Here is a 22,411-nt window from a genome sequence, read left to right on the forward strand (position 1 = left end):
CCCGCAATCCCTGATGAAAATATCCTATTTTAAGAAAAATCCTATTAAGAAAAAATCCTATTTTTTCTTACCTTCTATCCTCTTGTCTTTTTCCACCTCCATATATGCATCTAGAGACATACACACTATTTTTGTTTGGCTGTGGAAAGTTTGTCTTTTCAGTTCCTTACAAAGTATTTGAAAAGATAGCATTTTTTTGCATTTAATTAAAGGCCATAAAATATCCCAAATGATGCCTTAGAGAAAAAGGCAGCAAACACTGTTGAAAGTCCTGGCTTGTGGTCACTGATGGAAATCCAGCCCCTTAGCCCAAGTGGAAGGGGCATAGCCCATGTATTTGGAATGACAGTTCTGTGTTCTCTTGGTTAGATTGTGCTCCTGTTATGGAATAAACTGATGAAGTCCTCCAAGAAAGATGAAGCTGTGGTTGGTTGTTTGGGCTTTTAAAAATGATGATTTTTAAATGACACATTGTGGCATCTCCCTATGGCCACAGACTTGCAGCCAGAAGTTACACAGGAAAAAAGGACTGTAGTCTGTCTGCTTTCAAATGTCACACCTGCACTGTGTGAAGAACTCCTGGTGACATTGAGGCCATTTAATTTTGGACCATCTATTCCTGTTATATGGCAGAGACTAATAACTTTGAACAGTAGCACAGGCCCCAGCAGGTGCCTTGTTTTCCTTGGGCAGCCTTGGCGAGGGGCAGGAGCTTGTGGGCACAGGTGGCTGGTATGCTTTGTGTGCCTTGTGTGCCTGGCCTGGTGTGGGTTTTGTGCTTTGTGTGGCCTGTGTGCTGCTGGCTGTGGCTCCGAGTCCGCTGTGGCCACAGGCAGCCCTGGTGGCCGGGCTGTGTGCTCTGCGTGTCTGGGCTGTGTTGGTGAGGCTGCGGGGCACGGCAGGAAGGTGAGCGCTCCTGAGAGGGGAAGCAGCGCCTACGGCCAGAGCGCCCTGAGAGCGCCCGATCCCGCCTGATCTCGGAAGCTCAGCAGGGTCATGTAAATCATGTAGGACTTTTCTCCTAACATGAGTATCCTGGGGATTTCTCAGAGCTGTTTTAAAGGAAAATACAGGACAATGTCCTGGATTCCTTCTTTATGTTCCTAGAAAACCTTCTGCTAAGCTGCTTGCCTGTGTCTTCACTATCTAGCCTGAGACATGGGTGACTAATCCTATTAATTAAGGCAGCATTATGATTAATAGCTCCTTGGATCAGTCAAAGGTAGATAACATGTTGGAGTCCGAGTGTGTCCCCTTGTTTTTAATACTTAGTTCTAGGATTCAAAGAAACACTGAATTTCATATAATACGAAATTCATGAGCATGTTTTCATGGTGATACATGAAAACAAATGTTAAAGTTAGATAGGAAAAGTGTGAGTGTGTAGATTAGAAAGTTTTCTAAATCACTGGGTGAAAAAGTAGTTTAGAGAACAAGAGACAAGATGGAGGATTTAGGGTTTTTCTCTTGTCCTTCTTCTTTCTTCTTCATGTTCTTCTCCTAGGGGTTTTTGGGTAGTAGGAGGTGATTGGATAGAAAATACCATAGTGCAGCACACAGGTGTTGGGTCGTTGGGTCACTAAGAAAAATAACTCCCTGCAAAAGCTTACTAAATCTCCACCATTTCCCACTAAATCGAAGAAAAATCCCTCAAAATGCTTCAAGTCTCCTCCAAATCCCACAAAAATCCCACAAAATTCCAGAAACATTCCACAAAATCTCCTCAATATCCCACAAATTCTGGAAAAGCCTCAAAAAATTCCAGAAAAATGCCACAACATTCCCTAAAACTTCTCAAAATTCTACCAAATTCCAGCAACATCCACAACATATCCAAAAATGTCCACAAAATTTCACAAAATCCCACAAAATTCCAGTAAAATCTGATGAAATTAGTGTTCAGGAACATACATCATCACAGAATGATTATATGAAGGTGCTTTATTGAAGAGCTCCGGGTGTCAGGGGTACACAGACCCAAATCTGACCCATCTTGCTTTTGAGCTGAACATGTTTTATACTCTATCGTTATATAACTTACATATTAATTATTAAACTTACATTGATCTATTGTATGCATTGTTTTTACCCAAGCATGGATTTCTCGTGTTCCCCTCTCAACCCCCTAACATTGTTCCTCATGTTCTTTAAACAATAATTATATCTAATCACATCTAACAATTCTATCATTTATCATATATTGATTCCACAGGTGCAGTTTCACATGATCTTTAGCAAGCACAAGGCCTAACATTTCCCAGGGCCTACTCATCTTGAGCTTTCCAAGCCTAATTTTCTTTCTGAGTCCCCAAATTTTCTATGATTTTAGAACCTTTTACTATCATTCCCCCCTTTGAAAGCATTTTCACTTCACTATAAGTGCAAATGTTTGCACTTGACACAGTCCTTTGTTTCTGAGTTTACACTCGATGTTCTTCGAATCCTTGATTGATGTAAACGTTGTCCTGGATGCTGTCAGGAACTGGAGAACCAGAAGATGGTGGGGGTGGATCTTGTGTCAGTGCCTTTATTATTTTCTGGTTCCAGGATGTTTTCTTCTGTATTTCTCCCTTGAAGATGCTGTAAACTAAGCAAATTGCTAAGAATACAATTAGTAAGATGATCACACTCTCAATGATAGATTTAATTCATGAACTCACATTCCACCCTAACCCTTTGAAGATTTTGCCTAACCAACTTGTAGTCAAATCCTTTTGCTCTTCCTGTGCTTTGTGCTCTATTTGTTGCAACTGATTGATGTCATGTTCTACATCTGCAGTCACATTTGGGATGTGGACACAGCAATGATCAATCCATCCATTTAAAAACCCACACACTCCATGCTCTTTCAGGAGTAATAAATTGTAATTCTACATTTAGTTCTTTAAATCTTTCCCAGCTCACTCTTGCCAATTTCTCTACCTGACCTTTAGGTTTGTACATTTCTTTATTCTGATAGTTTGCTCTAGGACCGAGCAGAGACACTAGGGCCCAGCCAAATTTCACTCTACAAGAGGGTTCTTGCCAAGTGTCATCCTGATTCTGTTCCTATCCTAATCTTCCCTAGCTATGCCTGTGTCTAGCCACTGAGTTGTTTTTAAGCACATTTCACATTTTGACATTACTGATTTTACCATTGTTAGCATCTGTACCGAGATTAATTTTTGTTTCATCCATTTTACCAATGCCTCTGCACCCCAATGACATTTGTTATGTTTCATTTATAGAACTTCTCTCATTATCAAGAGGGTTAACACTATTTGTCTTTGTGCAGTTACATACCACTCTTCTGAATTCTTTTGTGCATTTAGAAAATGTCCCAATTTCTCATCTCCTATTGAATATTTTGGTTTTGGAGGCAAATTAAATTGAGATACATTAACTTGTAAAGATATCAATGCCATTGTTCTTTGCCCTTTTCAAGCAATCCGTCAAACTGTCCAGTCTGCTTTCCGATTTTCTTCACAAATTTTGGAGTTTCCTGATTGGTGTCCTTTGCAGTGCATAATTGCTACTTGTTCAGGTTTTTGTATTGCTTTTATCAATTGCAGGACTGCATCTTGATGTTTAATGTGTGTACCTTGAGAAGACAGCAGTCTTCTTTCTTTCCACAGCACTCTGTGGACATGCACTACTCCAAAGCACACTCTGAGCCAGTCCAGATGTTTCCCCTTTTCCCTTTACTCAATTCTAGTGCTCTGCTTAAGGCAACCAGTTCTGCCCTCTGGGCAGATGCATTTGCTGATAATGCTTTTGCCTCCACCATTGCACTGACTGTTGTTACCGCATATCCAGCGTATCTGGTCCCGTTCTCCACCAAGCTGCTTCCATCTGTGAATAGCTCTCACTCTGCTTGCTCCAGTGGGATGTCTTTCAGGTCTTCTCTTGCCAAATAGGTGTCCTCTATTACTTCTACACAGTCATGCTCTAATGGGCCTTCTTCAGTTGTGGTACCCAGGAACAGAGCTGCATTCAAGAGGTCAGTTGTCTTTAGTGTGACATCATCCTGCTCAGTCAGGATTACCTGGAATTTCATCATCCTGCTTGGAGATAGCCAATGGCCCCTCTTTTGCTCTAAAACAGTGCTCACCATGTGTGGCACATAGACATCTATGTGTCTACCCATGGTGAATTTCCTGGCTTCTTGTGGCAGCATCACGTTGGCTGCAACTGCCCGCAGGCATGAAGGCCATCCAGCACTCCCCTTGTCAAGCTGTTTGGAAAAGCAGCCTACCGGCCTTTCCCAGCTTCCCAAACCTTGGCTCAGCACTCCCAGTGCTAGGTGTAGTCTTTCATGCACAAACAGCTGGAAATCTTTGGACAAATCTGGCAATCTGAACGCCAGAGCAGTTGTCAATGCCTCCTTCAGTTTGAGGAAGGCCTCCTTCTGTGCTCTGCCCCAGGTAAACGGCTGCGTCTTCTGGGCCTCATGCAGGGCTTTTGCAATTAGTCCATAGTCCATGATCCACAGGCAGCACCACCCTGGATACGGCCAGGACGTTCTCTGTTTCCCCCAGAGCTGGGGCCTGCAGGCACCTTGCCACCCCTTTGGCACAGGCTGTGCCCCCCAACAGAGCCCAGAAAGCTGAGAGCAGAGCCCGGGGGCAGCACAGCTGATTTGGGCAGTGGCTCCTTCCAGGGAGTGGTTCCATCCCTGAGCAGCCACGGCCACCCCTGACCCTCCCTTCCCTGTGACAGCTCCCCCAGCCCAAAAAGAAAAAAAACACTGTCCAAAAGTTCCTTTGTTTATTCCCATTACCTGGAGGGTCCTGTATGTAGTAATGGTTGAGGATCTGATTCTTTTCAATGGTGTTTGTTTTTGGTTTTTTTTGATATTGAGACAGATGAGGCAGCCTTATTGTTTTTAGATTTTGTAGGTCTATTTTTTCTTAGTATGTTTGTTTTCTTATAAATCCACATGTTAACTTATTTTTATTTAGATATTTTTGTTTCCTAAGCAATTATTTTGACAATCTCTTATTCACTTCTTGGTTAATATTCTATCTATAAACAATTTTGACTCTGTTTTTATAGGAATAAAAAAGATCTCAGAAAGCTGTATTCTTAATTTTGTTCACATTCTCTCTCCCCGCTCCCAACATTTACTATGATACTTTTGGAAACATCCCTGAGGATAGCTAGAGTTATTTGGGAAATGCTTGGCTTAACCTGGGAAATGGATTATTATTTTTGCTGCTCTAAACCTACATTGCTCCAAGCTTCACAGCCACTGTCCTGATGGATACCTGTGTGAATTAAAACAATGTTTGTGAGGCAGCTGAAGAGCTCAGACTTCAGGGAGGAGGAGAAAAGGATAGAACAGCCTGTTTCCATGGCTGTTTTTTCATTTCTAGTATGCCAGAAGTATGGTAGGCTACAGCTGTCTTCAAATGTCATTGAATTAGAGAAAAACTCTCTCCAGGGAAAATGATGCAACACTTTGCCTCACAATCCATCAGCCTTAATTACAATTAATTATATGGTCTTAATTATACTCTGATAAATTACGGTCTTAATTATAATCGGATTAGAGCAAATCAACATTGTGTGAGTGGCAAGAAGAATTTGCTTGTCAACAGATGAATATGTCCCACTGAAGAATGAAGAAAATCTGCCTTTACTTGGAAGAAAGGAGACATGGAGCAATGCAGTATTTGGGTTTTATCCAGTGGTAAATGGGGCAAGAAGCTGTAACAACTCACCTGTTTTACAGAACACAAGCACTGATACAGCCAATAGTGCACCCACTCTGAAGGGATCTTCAGAACATTGCTTTATTTCTTAACAAGAAATGGGCAGCAAAATGCTGGCATTTATCTGAGCTGGAAGCCCTGTTCCTCTCCTGTTTCTCCTTGAGCACACTGTTCTCTGCAGACTTCACTGTGCAGCCCATCAATCCTCTCTTGGCCAACAGCTAAATGGCACAACTACCAAAACACAGGTGCCAGCATCATCACCCCAGCATTATTCCAGCACTGCTCTACTGGTGCACAGCAGCACAGAATGGCTTGGCTTGGAAGGGACATTTAAAGGCCATCTAGTGCAGTGCCCTGCAGTGAGCAGGGACACCTTTGGATCAGGTTGCTCAGAGCATGAGCTTGAATGTCAGCAGGGATGGATGCCCACCTCTCTGGGCAACCTGTGCCAGGGTTTCAAAACCCACAGTGTAAAAAACATCTTCATTAGGTCTAGTCTGAATCTACTGTCTTTTAGATTGAAAACATTCCTCCTCAGTCTTGTCACAACAGGCCCTACTAAAAATTCTGTCCTGTCTTTTTTACAAGCCCCCTTAAAGTACTGAAAGGTAGCAATCAGGTCTGCGTGGAGCCTTCCCTCTTCCAGGCTGAACACCCCCAGCTATCCCAGCCTGTCTCCAAAGCAGAGGGGCTCCAGCCCTCAGAGCATTCTGTCCCTCCTCTGGACTAGCTCCAACAGGACCATGTCTTTCCTGTGCTGGGCACCCAGAGGTGGATGCAGTACTCCAGGAGGGCTCACACCAGAGCAGAGGGGTGGTGGAATCACCTCCTTCAAGCTGCTGGGCAGCCTCCTTTGGAGGCACATGGCTGGCTCATGTCCAGCCTCTCTCCTTGCAGCAGCCACAAGTCCTTCTCAGCAGGGCTGCTCTCCATCCCTTCATCCCCCAGCCTGTGAGATCAGCTGGGCTGGGACCCTGTCATAGCCCTTGGACAGAGCTGCTGGGCAGGATGAGCTCCCTGGTGAAAAAGGCAGATCCCACTCCCCACACAATTCCACGCTGGCCATGAGGTCACAGCAGCCTGTGGGGTGACAGCAGGCTGAGGTGACAGCAGGCTCTGAGGTCACAGAGGTCCCAGAGCCCCGTGGTTGCACAGCACCACGAGGACCGAGCAGTCAGTCCTTGACCACGACTGTTGCGGCAGCAGCAGTGGCGGCGGCAGCAGCGGTGCTGACATTGGGACAGCAGTGTCAGGACAGTGGTGGCAACAAGAGCTGCAGGACTGGCAGAGGGCAAGGCACCATGGCCTTTGCTCTGCGCCTCCTCCTCCTGCTCCTCCTGGCAGTGGCCCTGCCTGACAGGGCTGCCCAGGCTGCTCCGCAGCGAGCACAGGGAGCAGGTGAGCCCGCGGCCTGGCTTCCCTTTCCTGGGACAGCACTTCCTTCTCCTGGGAAGAGTTGGGGATGGTTTTCCACAGGGCTTTAGGGAGGATTTCCTCTGTGGGAGGGAGAGAGTCCCCAGGGGCCATGGGCTGGTCCTGCTGCCTCTCCAGGGATGTTGCACAGGGCCTGCAAAGAGGGTGGAGAGTGACCAGAGCCAGCCCAGAGCTCCCCAGGCCCCTCTGCAGCTCTGGCCATGTCCATTGACATCTGGCTCCCACAGCCTTACCCAAACCCCTCGCAGTGCCCAGTTCCCTAAGGCAGAAGGGGATCCCAGCGCACCATGGACATGGTTCTGATATGTGCTTCCTTCTAGATTGGGAACATGACTTGAATTATTTGGGATCGCTGGTGAATGAGACTTTGAAAATCTCGGAGAATGCTGGAGGTAAGTTCTGAATTGCCACTTGTACAGACAGAATAATCTGTCAAGGTGGAAAGTGCTCACTTAAGTGCCGTTTGCGTTAAGGTCGTGTGAGGGTTGAAGGATTCTGGAAATTTTTCCCTGCTCCCTTCTGGAGCCTTGAGTAATCCCACAGCATCGCTGTCAGTGGGAGGAAGGAGCATTTAGCTGTCAATCTTCTACCTGTGTGCAATGCCAGTGTCTCCTTCCATGTGCTCTGTGCAGCCACGGAGAGGAGCAGAGAGGGAAGGGGCTGTGCCCAGGGCTTTGCCTTTCACGGCTCCTTTGCCAGCCCCAGGGAGCCTGAGGATCTCCTACAGATCCACGGGAGCTCTTCTGTCCTGCCTTTCCTTGCAGCCAAGCCACTTGGTGAAGGTGATCTGGCTTCCCAACCCACATCCAGGACTGAGGCTCTGGGAGATGGCGAGGGTAGGTGAAGGCCTTTCCCCCTGGGACAGCTGCCAGCTCAGAGCCCAAAGCTCAGCCAGGGCAGCATCGCTGCAGGTGTCAGGACAGAGCCGTGCACATGTGTGCCCCCGTCCTGTGCTATCCCCTCACCTCTCCCGTGGCTCAGTGCTGCCTGTGCAGATGAGCAGAGGTGACAGAAGCTTCTGTGGCTGTTGAGTTACAGGTGTGTCTGCAGGGAGGACTTTCCCAGCTCCTGGGTTGGTAACTGTACGCAAGCCCGGCTCCCATTGCAGGGGTGAGTGGTGTGTCCCTCCTGACCCCACAGGCTGAGCACTGGTTTTCTGGGATCCATTCCTGCAAAGGGGAACTATTTTCACTTAAGGTCCTCCAAGTGGAAAGAACAAAGCTACAGGACACCAGAAACCCCATGTGCCATCCAAAATCACTCCGCAAATGCTGAAGGAAATGCTGCAGGGAGGACAAGGTGGGTCCATGTCCCTCTGCCTTCTCCTGAGACTCAGCAGCCAGGGGCTTTCTTTGCACAGTGGGAAGAGGATCCATGGCAGCCTCGCTGCCCCACTGTTGCTTTCATGGCCTGCAGGGCTGTTTCCCAGCCTGGCCTGGCTGCAGCTTCTCCCCAGCCTCTGCAGGAAGGCATTTGGCATCAGCAGGCAGGGAGCCCAAAGTGCAGCAGGGGTCATGCTCACACTGAGATCCCCTGCAATTTCTCGGTCCCCAGGCAGATCAGAAAGGGCAGCTGTTTTGATAGTGTAGGCCCTGGCCAATGCCAAAAAATTTTCAGGGATTCTTGATCCTTAACCATGCCTTTGACAAGCATTGCCTCCTGAAGTTTCCCCAGTGGGGAATGGTTCCATCTGATCCAGCTGCCCCTTTCTGCAGAAGTGGACAGAGCGGCTGTGCTGAAGGCGGCGTTTCCCAGAGGAAGCAGTGGCCCATGGGCAGCCTCTGCTGCAGGAAGGGAGGCCATGCCAGGCACAGTCACAGGAGGTAATTGCTGTGTCTCTGGGCCTGAGCCCTGCTGAGGCTTGAGCTGCCATCTCTGCTGCTTGGCAGTGCAGGCACAGCCCGGCCAAGACCGGCACAGCCCAGAGGAATTATCCCCAGCAGGCTCAGGGCACTCGGCTACTGAGCAGTCCTGCTGGGGTCCATCCATGGGAGACACGTCCCAAAACCTGGCAGCGACTGCAAAGGGGTGCCCAGGGTGGGGAATGGGCAGAGGGGGAGGCCAAGCCTCCAGTGTGTCCTGAGAGGGCCTGACTCTGCCCCCTTGGGCTGGGAGAGCTGTCCCAGGGAAAAGAAGGATGGAGACAGAGAGGAAGGCAGGAAGGGAGGGAGAGAGGGCAGGAGTGAGGGAGGGATAGTTGTGCAACTGCCTGCTGCAGTTTTTCCCCATTGCTTTAGCAAGAATTTCAGCTGTAGCTGTGAGAGAGCCCCAATGGGCCTTGGGCTGCTCCAGCCACCTCTTCCAGGGATGTTGCACAGGGCTTGCAAAGAGCTTGGAGAGTGACCAGACACCAACCCAGAGGTCCTCTGGCCCCTGTGCAGCTTTGGCCATTGTCCTCTAACATTTGGCATCCAGGGTCTTACCCGACACCCTTGCAATGCCCAGTTGTCAAAAGTAGAAGGGGATCTCAGCACACCATGGCAGGGTTCTGATCTGGGCTCCCTTCTAGATTGGAATCACAACTTGCATTATCCAGAGGCCCTGCTGGATGACAGCTTGAAACACTTGAGAAATGCTGGAGGTAAGTTCTCAATGGTCCTTTCCTGGCAGAATAAGCAGTTTCAATGTCCTGGCACCACTGCAGGTGTCAGGACAGAGACATACACGTGTGTGCCCTCGCCCATCGCGTTCCCCTCACCACTGCTGTGGCTCAGTGCTGCCTGTGCAGATGAGCAGAGGTGACAGAAGCTTCTGTGGCTGTTGAGTTACAGGTGTGCCTGCAGGGAGGACTTTCCCAGCTCCTGGGTTGGTAACTGTACGCAAGCCCGGCTCCCATCGCAGGGGTGAGTGGTGTGTCCCTCCTGACCCCACAGGCTGAGCACTGCTTTTCTGGGATCCATTCCTGCAAAGGGGAACTGTTTTCTCTTAAGGTCCTCCAAGTGGAAAGAACAAAGCTGCAGGACACCAGAAACCCCATGTGCCATTGAAACCCATGAGGCAAATGCTGAAGGAAATGCTGCAGGGAGGACAAGGTGGGTCCATGTCCCTCAGCCTTCTCCTTTGTCTCAGCAGCCAGGACCCCAGCTCTGGCCCTGTCACCCCCCACCAGGGATGTTGCACAGGGCCTGCAAAGAGGGTGGAGAGTGACCAGAGCCAGCCCAGAGCTCCCCAGGCCCCTCTGCAGCTTTGGCCATGTCCATCGACATCTGGTACTCACGATCTAACCCAAACCCCTTGCAGTGCCCACTACCCCAAGGCAGAAGTGGATCCCAGCGCACCATGGACGTGGCTCTGATCTGTACTGGCTTCTAGACTGGGATCAGGAGATGGATTATCTGGAAGCCCGGCTAGATGACAGCTGGCAAGACTTGGAGAATGCTCGAGGCAAGTTCTCAATGTGCTTTTCCTGATGGAATAATGTCAAGGTGGCAAGAGCTCACTCATGTGCCATATCCCTTAACATAATCTCAGGGCTGAAGGATTCTGGAAGCCTTGCCCTGCTCCCTTCTGGAGCCTTGAGTGATCCCACAGCATCGCTGTCAGTGGGAGGAAGGAGCATTTAGCTGTCAAACTTCTACCTGTGTGCAATGCCAGTGTCTCCTTCCATGTGCTCTGTGCAGCCACGGAGAGGAGCAGAGAGGGAAGGGGCTGTGCCCCGGGGCTGTGCCTTGCGCAGCTCCTTTGCCAGCCCCAGGGAGCCTGAGGATCTCCTACAGAGCCACGGAAGCTCTTCAGTCCTGCCTTTCCTTGCAGCCAAGCCTCTTGCTGAAGGTGATCTGGCTTCCCAACCCATGTCCAGGACTGAGGCTCGGGGAGATGGCGAGGGTAGGTGAAGGCCTTTCCCCCTGGGAGAGCTGCCAGCTCAGAGCCCAAAGCTCGGCCAGGGCAGCATCGCTGCAGGTGTCAGGACAGAGCCGTGCACGTGTGTGCCCTCACCCTGCACGATCCCCTCACTACTGCTCAGAATTGGCAGCTTTTTGGAGGAGGGAGGGCCCTGGCCCTAGCCCAAAAGCCAAGGCGTTTTTTGAACCTTATCCCCATATTTGACAAGCATGAGGTCCTGAAAATGCCAGCACCCAAATCAAGAATTTCTCCATCTGGTTCAGCTGCGCCTCTTCCTTTCTCAAGGGATGGACCAAAAGACCATGCAGGTGGAGACGTTTCCCAGAGGAAGCAGTGGCTCATTGGCAGGAAAGAAGGCGATGCCAGGCACAGGCCCAGACACAGGAGGTAATTGCTGTGCTGGGCTCAGCCCTTGGCGGGGCTGTGTGCCAGCAGCTCTTCCCCTAGGGCTGGCCCTTGCATGACCCAGCAGCAGCCAAAGCTGGAGGCACCTCGGCTTCCAGGCCTCTGGAGCTTGTTTCCAGCTCCTGGGAAATGGGACTCATGCACCAACATCTATCCCAGTGCAGCTGCTCCCAGAGGTAGCCGTGAGTGCCCAGAGGCCCGAGGCACAGGAGCAGCCCCGAGCGGGAGCCCTGCCACGAGCCCAGGGCCACAGCCAGCCCTGGCTCCCAACTGGGCAGGGGCTGCACTGGCCCCTGACAGGGCCTGGCTCTGTCCCCTTGGGTTGGGGGAGATGTCATGGAGAAGGGAGGCTCAGGGGTGGCAGTGGCTGCTCAGGGATGGGTTTGGCCCGTGTCCCTGGAAGGAGCCACTGCCCAAGCAGCTGTGCTGTTCCTGGGCTCTGCTCCCGGCCTTCTGGGCTTTGCTGGGTGGCACAGCCTGTGCCAAGGGCCAACAAGGTGCCTGCAGGCCCCAGCTCTGGGGGAAACAGAGAACATCCTGGACATACCCACCATGCTGCCAGCTCAGCAGCGCAGCACAGCATGGGCTCTCACTGCCCATTGCTCCCACAGATGCAGCCAGCACCACAACACGTGTTCCCAATTCCCAGAAGGACATCGGAAGAGGTTTCTGTCAGGGAACACGCTGTTGGCCAGAAGTAATGGCAGGCCTGATTTTTTTGGTGCATTTCTTCGTTTTATGTGGTGTTGGAATCTGGTATTGCTGGAAGACAAAACGGTGAGTGTTTCGTTCATCTTTCCCTCAAACAGCTTCTTTTGAAAGTCTATTGTAGAATAGAAACATTCCCAGTGAGGCTGCTGTGGACCTGTAGATAGTCAGTGGTTGTCCAAATAATTCTGCCAAGAGTTCTGCTGCTGCTCAGGCTTTTAATTGGCCTCTTAATTGCTGGGCCTTGTCCTGGGGAGCCCGCTGAGGCTGCAGCCAGTGCTGGCTCCCACTGAGGCTGCCTGGCCAAGAGCAGCCCCAGGAGCAGCGGGCAGAGGCAAAGCAAGGTGGGCAGGAGAAAGAGCGGGGACGAGATTGCCCTTGAAAGGCAGAGGCGCTCTGGGGCCCGCTCCTGGCCAGGGACCCTGCCCAGAGCCATCCCCTGCTCGCCGGGGCCTTGAGGGGCAGCTGTCCAGCTGGGCCAAGCTGTGCCAGCAGCTCCAGCCGTGCTGGGGAGCCTTGGCCGCTCTGGGCCCTGCTGTGCAGGAGGGTCCCTGCGTGCCAGCGGCAGCTGGGGGCCTCAGCCACCTCCTCTCTCCACAGGAGCACCTCTGCACCTCCAGATGTCCTGCCAAACACGTTAGTCTGGGAGACCTGCACCTGTCATTCTCCATCTGCAAGCCAGTGTCCATTGTCCCTGCCACAGCTCCATTTTCAGCTTATTGCTGTGCCGCCACCACCCAGAACAGGACCCTCTGTCCCTGCAGGTGCTGGCCCTGGTGCCTGGCCAGGCCTGAATGTGGGCCCCTCCTGCCAGGGAAGGGCTTGAGCAACACCTTTGGGCTTCTGCTCTGGGCTCTGGCTGGTACCACCAGCACTGGCACAGCTGCTTGGCTGGCCACAGCCTTGGCTGGGCAGGCAGCAGCTGGGCATGGGGCACCATGTTGACTTTGTTTTTCATTTGTAGAAATTAGAAATTTTTAGAACCCTTTAGAGATATTGTTGGTAGCAAGTAATCCCCAAATGTTTCTTCCCAATATTCACAGTTGTTTAGGATTTTTCAAATGAGTGTTAGAATTCTGAAAAGGCGACCTCGTTTTGCCTTTGCTTTTCATTTTTAGAAATTTGAAATTTTTAGAAATATTTAGAAATATTTTTTGTAGAAAGAAATCTACAATTATAGACTATTATTTCCATAGTAGTTCATGATTTTTCAAGGTAGTTTTAGAATTCAGAAAATCTCGGAACATTTTTACACAGCTAGAATAAAAACTGAAATTGCAATCAATTGGTAATCTTTATTCTAGGAAGAACTAAGACACCCCAAAACACCCAGCCTACTGGAGAGGCTCTTTTCCCGCTGGAGATTTGTACCTCGTCTCAACAACTAACCTAAGACCTTTCCCCAGATATTTTTTGGGACTTCTGACAAGCTCCCCTCTTAGGCTTCAGAGGGAATCTTTGAGCACAGTGAGAATCCCCCGCTGTGCAGGAGGGTCCCTGTGTGCCAGCTGCAGCTGGGACCTCAGCCATCTCCTCTCTCAATAGGTGCCCCTCTGCAGCTTCACAAGAAAGGCCAAACACCTCCCTCAGGGACACCTGCACCACACATTTCACACCTCCATGCCCTTGCCCAATGTCCCTGGCACAGCTGCATTACCAGCTTGCTGCTGTGCAGATGATGCCACCACCCACAGCAAGGCCCTGTGTCCCTGAAGGGACCCGCCCTGCTCTGTGGCCTGGACTGAAGGTGGGTCCCTCCTGCCAGGGCAGGGCCCAGCACAGCTCTTCTGTTCCAATAAAGACATGGAGCTCTCACCCCAGTGTCCAGCTGGTACCACCAGCAAAGCCCACACAGCACCAGCCCTGGCTGAGCCCCATGTCCAGGAGCAGGCAGGGCTGACCAGAGTGTGGGTGGCAGGAGCCAGGCAGGGGCTGCTGTGACCAGCAGCGGGGCACTGAGGGGCTGGGGGAGTCCGTGTTGAGCGTCCCTGGGATGAGGGCACATTTCCTTCAGTGGCATCACCTGGGCCTGGACCTCCTCCAGTGCCATGACCAGGAAAAGAGGAAACCATCAAGAGCATCTCCCGGGACACTGCCTGACCAGCAATGTCAGCAGGCAAAACCAAGGTTTTGTTTAGCAATGACCCTTTGAAGAAGTCAAAGATTGACAGTCAGGGCAGTCCAGTAGTACAGATGGGAGTACTTCCCTCTGGGAAGGGGCTCCTGTCACTTCACAGTCTCCATCCCCCGCCGGGAACCGCAGAACTCCGGCCAGCCCTGCTCCCCCCGTGCCCCTGTTCAGCCTGGCGGGGAGAGGATGAACCGGAGCCCTGTGACCTCTTCAAAAGCCAGAAACCAAAGAGAAAGAGAAATTCCCGGGATTAACTTTTAAAGGGTGGTGTTCACAGGTTGATGTCACTTTTCAATGGGCAAAACTACTGTCAGAATTTTGAAGTCTTAAACAGCAGATGAACTGAAGAACCTGCCCTAGCCCTTCCAAACAGGGAAAAAGAATTTGAATTTTATGTGGGTGTTGAACAGAAGCAGGCCAAAGGAGTTCTAGTGCAAAACACTACAGGGCAGTTCTTGAAGACCAATGGCCCCTTTTTCTAAAATGTTAGACCACTTGGCGAGAGGTGGCCCCATTGTTTGTAAACTTGTGCAGCCACGGCTTTAATGGTAAGTGAGGAGAGTAGGAGGCTCTGTAATCCTTAAAGCCTCACAGCAAGTTAAGGCTGTGGCAACCAAGAAAGTCCCTCACAGAACGGGATGATCCAGATTTAACAAGTGGGAAAGAGTTTAACCCCACTATTATTTAACTGGTCCTGAGGGTGGAGACCTGAAGGAAACTCATGACTGGATTCAGGTAATAGATCTCCAGATGCCAAGGAGATATTAAATTATCCTCCCTGGAATTAAAGTTGGGAATTTTTTCTTTCTCTAGAGCAGTAAATTAGGATGTTGGTGGAGGTTTCTGGTTCTGTCCCCAACAGGGCAGCCATTTGGCACAGCCCATGAACACGGCATTGCAGTCCATGTGGCTGTAGGACAGATCAGCTGTGTTCCGCTTCTTTCCTCTCCCACTCCCCACTGCCACCAGCTCCCCCCGGGCAATGAGGGGGTTCCCGGCTGAGCGAGGGCAGCACAAACGTGCAGCAGCTCAAGGATCCGCTCCCTGCTCACTTGCCGGGACAGGGCTGCCCTGGACCTTGCCATGGACAGAGGCTCCCCCTTCTCTGCTCGCTCTGACCCTCCTGCCCCAGCCTCGCTCACTTCCATTCATGTTCCTCCTGTCAGGGACACTCTCCACACGGATCATGGCTCTGATTCCTTGGATCTTCAGCACTGTTTATCCTGGATTTTAGCCAGGGCTTCCCCTGGGTTTGGGGCTGGGCTATGCAGGCTGCAGTGTGTGGAGCTTTCCCCAGCCACCGTTCGGGGTGTGCGTCTCCCTTTTCCCCAACAATTTCACTCTGTCTTCTCCTTCCCGACGTTTCCCCTCAGCAGGGCTGAGCCTTTTGCCGCCCTTTTTCCCCTCAGAGCTGGCCCCGCCCCCCCCGCTCAGGCCTCGCCCCCTCGGCTCGGAGCGGCTCCCCGCCCTCCCCTCCCTAATGAACGCCGTTCCTTCCTCCCTCATTAAAACCTCGCTAATTAATGCCCTGGCGGGCAGGAGTAGGGCTTTGCAGGAGCTCTGTGGGACAGCCTGGCTGCGTGGGGCAGGGCAGAGATGCCGTCTCTAGGCCCTCCCCTTTCAGGGCAGGGATCCAGGGCACCGGGAGCTCCCGCAGAAAAATGCTCCGTCCCGGCCCACAGCTACACGAAAGGGAGAGGAGGAAAGCAGGGTGCCAGTGACACAGCAGCCCTCAAGAGTTCCCCAGCTGTGTGTTCTGCCCCCGCCCCACCTCTTCCAGCTCCATGCCATGTGGACAGGAGCTCACAAAGAGCAGGAAAACAGAAACAAGCTCCACAGCGAATTCCTGGGAGAAAAATTCATGGATGGCCAGGAGGCTGCTGTGGCTCCTTCCTGAAAATCGGGGCTGTTAGGAGCACGGCACAGGGTGTCCCAGGACTTAGAGCTGGACACTGAACCCTCCTGGATCTCCTTGACACCCGTCCCAGGCAAGGACTGTCCTGGATATCCTCCTGCATCTGCCCCAGGAAGGTCCCCGCTCCCTGGTGCGGGACGGGACGGGTAGAGGACAAGGAATGAAGGTCAGGAGAAGAATACAGAGATGCTTCTTGCCACTGTAGCAAGAAATTTGGTGCAGTGAAAGCTCAGCTGGAGGTGAAGGTGGCCAAAAATGTGAGGCACAATAAAAATTGACTTGTTAAATACATTTATAAAAAAAATATAGAAATTAAATCATCCCCTTCCAGGATGTGGATGGTCACCTGACAAACACGGACACAGACACTGTACAGGTTTTCTAATGCATTCTTTCCATCCCTCTTTGCATCTCACCCATCCCTTCCCAGTGGAAAACATGCATTATACCAAGGGACACTGCAAAGTCCTGGAAAAGGGCAAGCCCTCCTCAGCAGAAAACAAACCACCCCTGAGTGAACCACAGCATTCCCATCTTGAATCCAAACGCAGCATGTGCCAGCTATTGGGAAGAAAGGAACCCTATGGCAGTCAAAACCAGAGCAGTGGGACAAGAATGAGCGCTCTTTGGAATATCCTGATTGATTTACAACAGAGGCTCTGCAGAAGTTGGTGAGCTGCTAAGAAAAAACTCTTGCAGTCCTCGCCAGCCATTTCAGGAGATCTCCCCAGAGACAGAGGAACTTCACCTCCCTTTGTCTCTGGGGGATCTTCTCCAGCACAGAGTAGTGGTTGTTTGAAGTTGGTGCAGCTGCAGCATTCTGGGAGCTGGGGCTTGACACAGGTGGCAGCAGCACTCTTCCTGATGTGCTGCCACTTGCTCCAGGGAAGGATTCATTGCAAGGGGCTGAGCTCCGGTTCTTATTTCCAGGCTTTTCCCGGCCATGTTCATCTTCAGGGATGAGCCGGTTGTGTGATCCCTGAATTGGGTGGGGCTGTGATGTCACAAAGGAGCTGAGCGCTGGGGTGATGCAGGGCCATGATGTCACACAGCTGTCCTGGCCACAGCATTGTGACATCACCACGCCAGCCCTATATAAACAGGGCCAGCCCCCGCAGCTGCCAGTGCAGTCACCATGGGACGTGCCGTAGCCATGTGTGACGGTGGCATCCCGATGCCTGCACTTGTCCTGCTGCTGGTTGCTGTGGCTGGTGGGCCATTGGCCACTGGAAACCACGGAGACAGCAGACGAGGAGGAGATGGAAGCGCCCCAGGGTTAGGCCCAGAGGCTCATGGAGGAACCGAGCAGCCCCTGCAGCTCCCAGGTTCTCCAGGCCTCGGGCGACCCCTTGCAAGCGGCCAGGTGCTCCCATAAGCCCTCTGGAGAGCTCCTGCAGCTGCAGTCCCTGCGTGGCAGTGGCCCAAGAGCTGCAGGAAGTGATGATCCAGCACTGGGCACACAACGGGACATTTGTGCCGCTCTTCTTTGGGATGTGGCAGGCAATGTGGAAAGAACTGGAGAAGCTGATGAAGTGAGGCCACGTGTCCTGCTGTGGTTCACCCAGCTTCTCCAGAAGCCGCCATCCCTTCAGGAGGCTGCTCCCAGCAAGATTCACCATCCCTGGGAGAGCCTCAACCCTTGCAAGGATGGCACAGCAGAAAACACCTGCCACCCATGCAAGAAGCTCAGGCTGTCAGAGAATGTCCATGGTGCTAGGAGCCTCTGCTATCTCTGACAGCCTCCATCCCTCGGAGAGGCTCAGCCAGACCTGTCAGGCTGCAGAAGGTGCAGAGCCCAGGCACAGGTCTCCCAGCTCCCTTGGACCCTTGGACCTCAAGAACACGGGTGCAGCCCTGACCACTGACATGGCCAGGGAAAGCCCACAGGTCCAAGTGGGAGCCCAGCCTGATCCAGGGGAGCCATCTCAGGAGCAGGTGGAGGAGCAGCAAGTGTCCTGGAGCCAGGCTTGAGCTCAGCCCGCCTCTCTCCACGGCTTGCAGGTGGCCATCAAGTGCGTGGCCCAGGACACGGTCCTGCCGTGGGACGAGCTGGTGAGTGAGCGGGGACAGCGGGACAGAGCGGGCCGTGGCAAGCAGGGATATGGCCGGGGCCGAGGGTGGGATGTGGCTGCGGGCAGCGGGCGTGGGCTCAGCGTGCAAGGCCCAGCACGGCGGGCCCGGGGATGCCAAACAGCGGTGGTGGGTCCAGGCAGGGGCCACCTCCCAATCAAGGCCACGGCTTATCCTGCCGTGCCGCTCTCCCGCCCAGGGCAGCTCCGAGCACACGCAGCGTGGCCCGGCTTCTGCAGGCGCTGGGAGCAGCTGGGCAGGAGCCTTCTGCAAGTGAGCGCTGCTTTCTGCCTTCTCTCCCCAGAGTGCCAACATCTGATCCGCTGGTGTTTGTCCAAGCACCCATGGATCGGCCAGTGCTGGAGCAGATCTTCTACCATCCTTGGGTGTTGGGCGGGCATTTCTGATGCCTTGCCGCAGCCTCTGCAGCACCCAGTTCCCGTGTCCCATGCAGGACTGAGGGCCCAGGAAATAAAACAACCCAAAAGCCACTGTGGGCTGGCGAGTCTGGTCCTTGTTAGCAACTTCAGCTAAGGGAACCTCTTGGCAAAATGGGTAATCAGAGCGTTCCCTTCAGCCTTTGTCAAGCTTTTGATGCCTTTCCTCCAGGTTGTCCCTCAAAATCAGAGGGGGGTGGAGCCTGCACCAGTCCCCCCAAATCAGTGAGAGGCAGAGACTACTCCCAGGCCCCACAAAACTGGAGGAGGATGGAGACGATCCCTGGGCCCCCCAAACTGAAGGGAGATAAATACCCAGCCCCCCCAAAATAAGAGATTAATGTAGCCCAGAGTAGCCCCCAAGTGCGAGTGGGAAGGGGAGACTGCCAGCCCCCCCAAAGAGGAGGGGAATTGTGGCTGTGCCAGCCCCGCAAATTGCAACGGGACAGAGAACACCCTTGGTCTGGAAAAGGTCAAAGAGCGGTTTGGGGCTGCCAGGATGGTGACAACACTGGCACCCCCCAAATCAGAGGGGGACAAAGAGCCTGCACAGGCTTCCCAGAAGCAGAAAGGGGGCAGCAAATATCCCCTGTCCCCCTAAGTCGGAGGGGCACAGACACAACTCGAGCCCCCCATAGTGGAGGGGGACAGACACAAAAAGCCCCACAAAAAGAGCATGGGGAACCAAGACCTCTACCGGCCCTGCAAAGGTAAGGAAGATGGAGAAACTCCCCATCTGTCTTTGTTTTGGAAGACAGGTGTGTCATGGGGTGACTTTACCTTTAAGACAGCTTTGGGAGCTGGGAGGAAGTTGAAGCTGCGAGAGGCTGATGGGAGTCTTTTCTTGTGACCAATTATTGGTCATTTCTAAGAACTGACAGCAGTTTTGACCATTGAAAAGTGAGATCAACTTGTGAACACCACCTTGAGATGTAAAGCCAGGGCTCTCTTGTTCTCTTTGGTTTCTGGCTTCTGACGAGGTAACAGGCTCTGTCTCGGCCTCCTCCCCCCTCCAGGCCGGACAAGGCCGCAGAGGGCGGGGGGGAGAAACGGAGCCGGCCGGCCTGGCTTGGTTTGCAGTTTCTGCTGCTGGACTGAAACCTGACACCATCAACATCTGCAGCTTTCCAAGACTAACTCTTTTACTACCTGGATGAGACTTGCAGATGACTCTTTTTCTGAGAGAGAGAGAAGGATGAGAGAGAGAGATAACATGAAGAAGACATGATAAAACCATCGAAAACAGTGAAGAAAAGAGTTAAGTTTTAGATGGGGAAGAGAGAATAAGGAGATGCTTTAATTAAACTGAAATATTTTTCTGTTAAAGCTATGGAGATGGACAACAGTGTTCTGAAAAAGAGCTCCTTTAATTCATGACAGAGTATATTGGGAGGAATGGAGTGTTCAAAGGGTGGATTTAAAGCAAAAGGTGGAGTAATTGTGATGCTGTGAGATACTGAAACAGAGGGAAAAGTATTAGTTGAAGATTTGTGGCCTTTTGAGAGGCAAAGAGCAAACTTCTGTTTCCAGAGAAGCTCACAGAGACAGATGAAGAGAACTTTTGCCCTTGAATAACTCATCCTTAAAAATGACATCCCAAGACTCATTGACCCATACACACCTCAGAGTGATGTGAAATGGGAGGAGTGAACTGCTGACAGATTTCTGGGCAGCTGGCATCAGGAAAATAGAAAACTATAACAGAAATGGTTTTTGTGTGAAAAACTCCATAGATTAGCAGAAGAAGACTTCTGTTTCTCTACAAGTTCTGATGAAAAGACTCTAACAAGAATTGGGACTGATTTAAACACCAAAGTTCCAAGTTTTTTGTCTCTATGTTGTCATGTGAACAAAGGAATGGTTGGGTAGTGGGGGAGAAAGAGGTTTTCTGGAAGTTCTTCTGGTGTTCTTATTCTTGTAGTTCTGTTAATAAACTTTCTTTATTCCTTTTAAGTTTTAAGCCTGTTTTGACCTTGTTCTAATCCACATCTCACAGCAAGAAGTAAGTAAGTTTTCTAGTAATTTTTTAGCTACTGCTTTAAAACCATGACATTTATTTGGTGCGTTGGCCGGGAAACGAAATTAGCAAATCTAAACCACAACATTGTGCTGCACCCCAGGGCCAGGCTCTGCCTCTCTTGGCTCTGGCTGCTGCTTCCAAGCTGTGCTTTGTGATTTTTATTTGCAAGCCACCTCTCTGACCAGCTTCCACTTTGCTTGAAAAATTCAGCACCATGTTGGTGGCTGAACAAGTCCCAGAGCTGGGGAGAAGGATTTGAGATGCAATTTGCATCCCAGAGTTGTTACAGTGGGGAAAATGTCGCATCCCTCCTGTGCCTGGAGCTGCTAATCTTGTTGCAAACATTGAAAACCTCTTCAACTTCTCTCATTCTACCTAAATTTGATGACTGCTTTGATTTCACACCTCTTCCATGCAGGTTTTTCCTCTGTCCTTGGCTAGAATTGTCAGGCCTGAGAAATTTTGTTGAGCCTTGGGACAGCTCCCATCATCTCTCCCTGCTCCTAATGCTGCTTTGAATTCTCTTGGGAATGTGAGCATGAGGGAAACTGGGGGGACTTTAGTGAGAGGAAAAGTGAGGCACAGAGGCTGAAGTGCAAATGCAGAGTGTGCAGGGTCAGCACAGTCTGCGGTGCTGTGGGGATTTGGGCCATGCAAACAGATGTTTCTTCTCTGGGAATGGCTGATTCCTTCTGTGTGTCTCCTCCTGAAATTGCTGTGCACCAGGGCTGGTGCTGGAGCTGCAGCAGCACAAAGTTGCCAGGGAGCCGTGTGGGAGCCAGTGGGAATCATTTCTTTGCTGCTTTGGATGAAAAGTTGTGACATGAATCTCTGTGTCAGGGAGGTGCCACGTTCATGCTGCTGCAGTGCCCACACACTGTGTCTGGAGACAGCTCAGGAGAAAAGGAAGAAAAGCCAGGATGAAATCCCATGTGCTACTGAACTCTATCAGAAAGTGCTTGGAGTGAAGTGTGTGAAGTGACTGGGGAGAGCTGGATAGAAGGGACAGCTCTGAGCAGTGTGTGGTACATCATGACATCCTTGCAGTGATCTTTGCACAGAGATGAAAAAGTATCAGTTTGCATGGCCTGAATCTGTGGGTCTGGAAATTCTGTGTGTTGCACAAGCTGTGCTGAGCTCACCTGGCTCTGAAATATCTGAAATATCATCTCTGTACCTTAGGCAGGAAGAGCATCAGAGTTGTGAAGAGATGAATAAAAATCAGTCGTAACCCAGAAGCAAACCTTGGCAATAGACATGTGTGGCAGGTGAGGAGACAAAGCTTTCATTCTTGTCCTGGGAGAATGAATTCAGCAATAAAAAATCCTGTCTCTTGGCATTAAAATACTTTAGTTTCAGCTCTGCCCCAGCCCATCAATGTCCCTGTGTGGTTGGGGGTTGTTCTCCCCCTGTAGCTCTCTGCAGGTTGGTGCTAATTCAAGATGTTCTGGCAGGTTCCAAGGTTTTGGTGCCCGAGCAGGGAGTGCAGAACAGGGATTACAAGTGCTGACATTTGCTGGGCTAGAAAGTCCAAGGGACAAATTTGTGCCAATTAAGGTCTCCCCTTTAACTAGGAGGAACGATTGATGTTGTGCTTGTAGCAGAGTGTGGTGACAGAGGGGGTTTCCAAAGGAAATCTTGGTGCATGTGGGCCAGAGGCCCCTGTGCTGAGGCTCCCTCCAGGCTGGCTCCAGCCGCTCAGGGTGCCCAGGAAGCAGGCTGCCCGCAGCCCAGTGCAGCCTCCTTAGCCCT

General features: G+C 51.3%; 2 protein-coding genes across 6 annotated transcripts in view; both read left to right on the plus strand.

Moving 5' to 3' along the window:
• LOC147646744 (maestro heat-like repeat-containing protein family member 7) overlaps window positions 1-22,411 on the plus strand; it is a 181,014-nt gene that overhangs the window by 22,587 nt on the left and 136,016 nt on the right. The window lies entirely within an intron of this gene.
• On the plus strand, window positions 6,827-13,367 carry LOC147646745 (uncharacterized). 5 transcript variants are annotated; one of them, XR_015281802.1, is made up of 14 exons: window positions 6,827-7,094; window positions 7,451-7,522; window positions 7,895-7,966; window positions 8,169-8,240; window positions 8,328-8,429; window positions 8,846-8,953; window positions 9,640-9,711; window positions 9,902-9,973; window positions 10,061-10,162; window positions 10,371-10,514; window positions 10,751-10,955; window positions 11,237-11,360; window positions 11,990-12,155; window positions 12,687-13,367. XR_015281802.1 is itself a non-coding variant. In XM_086873076.1 (14 exons), exons 1-14 carry the CDS (start codon window positions 6,998-7,000, stop codon window positions 12,910-12,912), a joined length of 1,479 nt encoding a protein of 492 aa, XP_086729202.1. In that variant the 5' UTR covers window positions 6,827-6,997; the 3' UTR covers window positions 12,913-13,367. The 5 variants fall into 5 exon arrangements, 3 of the variants coding, with proteins under 3 accessions (XP_086729202.1, XP_086729203.1, XP_086729204.1); XR_015281801.1 differs by having other exon boundaries at window positions 11,259-11,360; XM_086873076.1 differs by having other exon boundaries at window positions 10,884-10,955; window positions 11,259-11,360.

The sequence above is a fragment of the Cyanistes caeruleus genome, unplaced genomic scaffold (genome assembly GCF_971803275.1).
Source record: "Cyanistes caeruleus unplaced genomic scaffold, bCyaCae1.hap1.1 HAP1_SCAFFOLD_81, whole genome shotgun sequence".
Classification (NCBI taxonomy): Eukaryota; Metazoa; Chordata; class Aves; order Passeriformes; family Paridae; genus Cyanistes; species Cyanistes caeruleus.

What these genes read in the sequence shown, in the direction of transcription:
- LOC147646745 (XM_086873076.1), top strand. Translation starts at nt 6,998, where the DNA reads ATGGCCTTTGCTCTGCGCCTCCTCCTCCTGCTCCTCCTGGCAGTGGCC. An exon ending in GCAGCGAGCACAGGGAGCAG is followed by an intron (nt 7,095 to 7,450) that starts GTGAGCCCGCGG and finishes GCTTCCTTCTAG; the next exon opens with ATTGGGAACATGACTTGAAT. An exon ending in ACACTTGAGAAATGCTGGAG is followed by an intron (nt 9,712 to 9,901) that starts GTAAGTTCTCAA and finishes GTTGAGTTACAG; the next exon opens with GTGTGCCTGCAGGGAGGACT.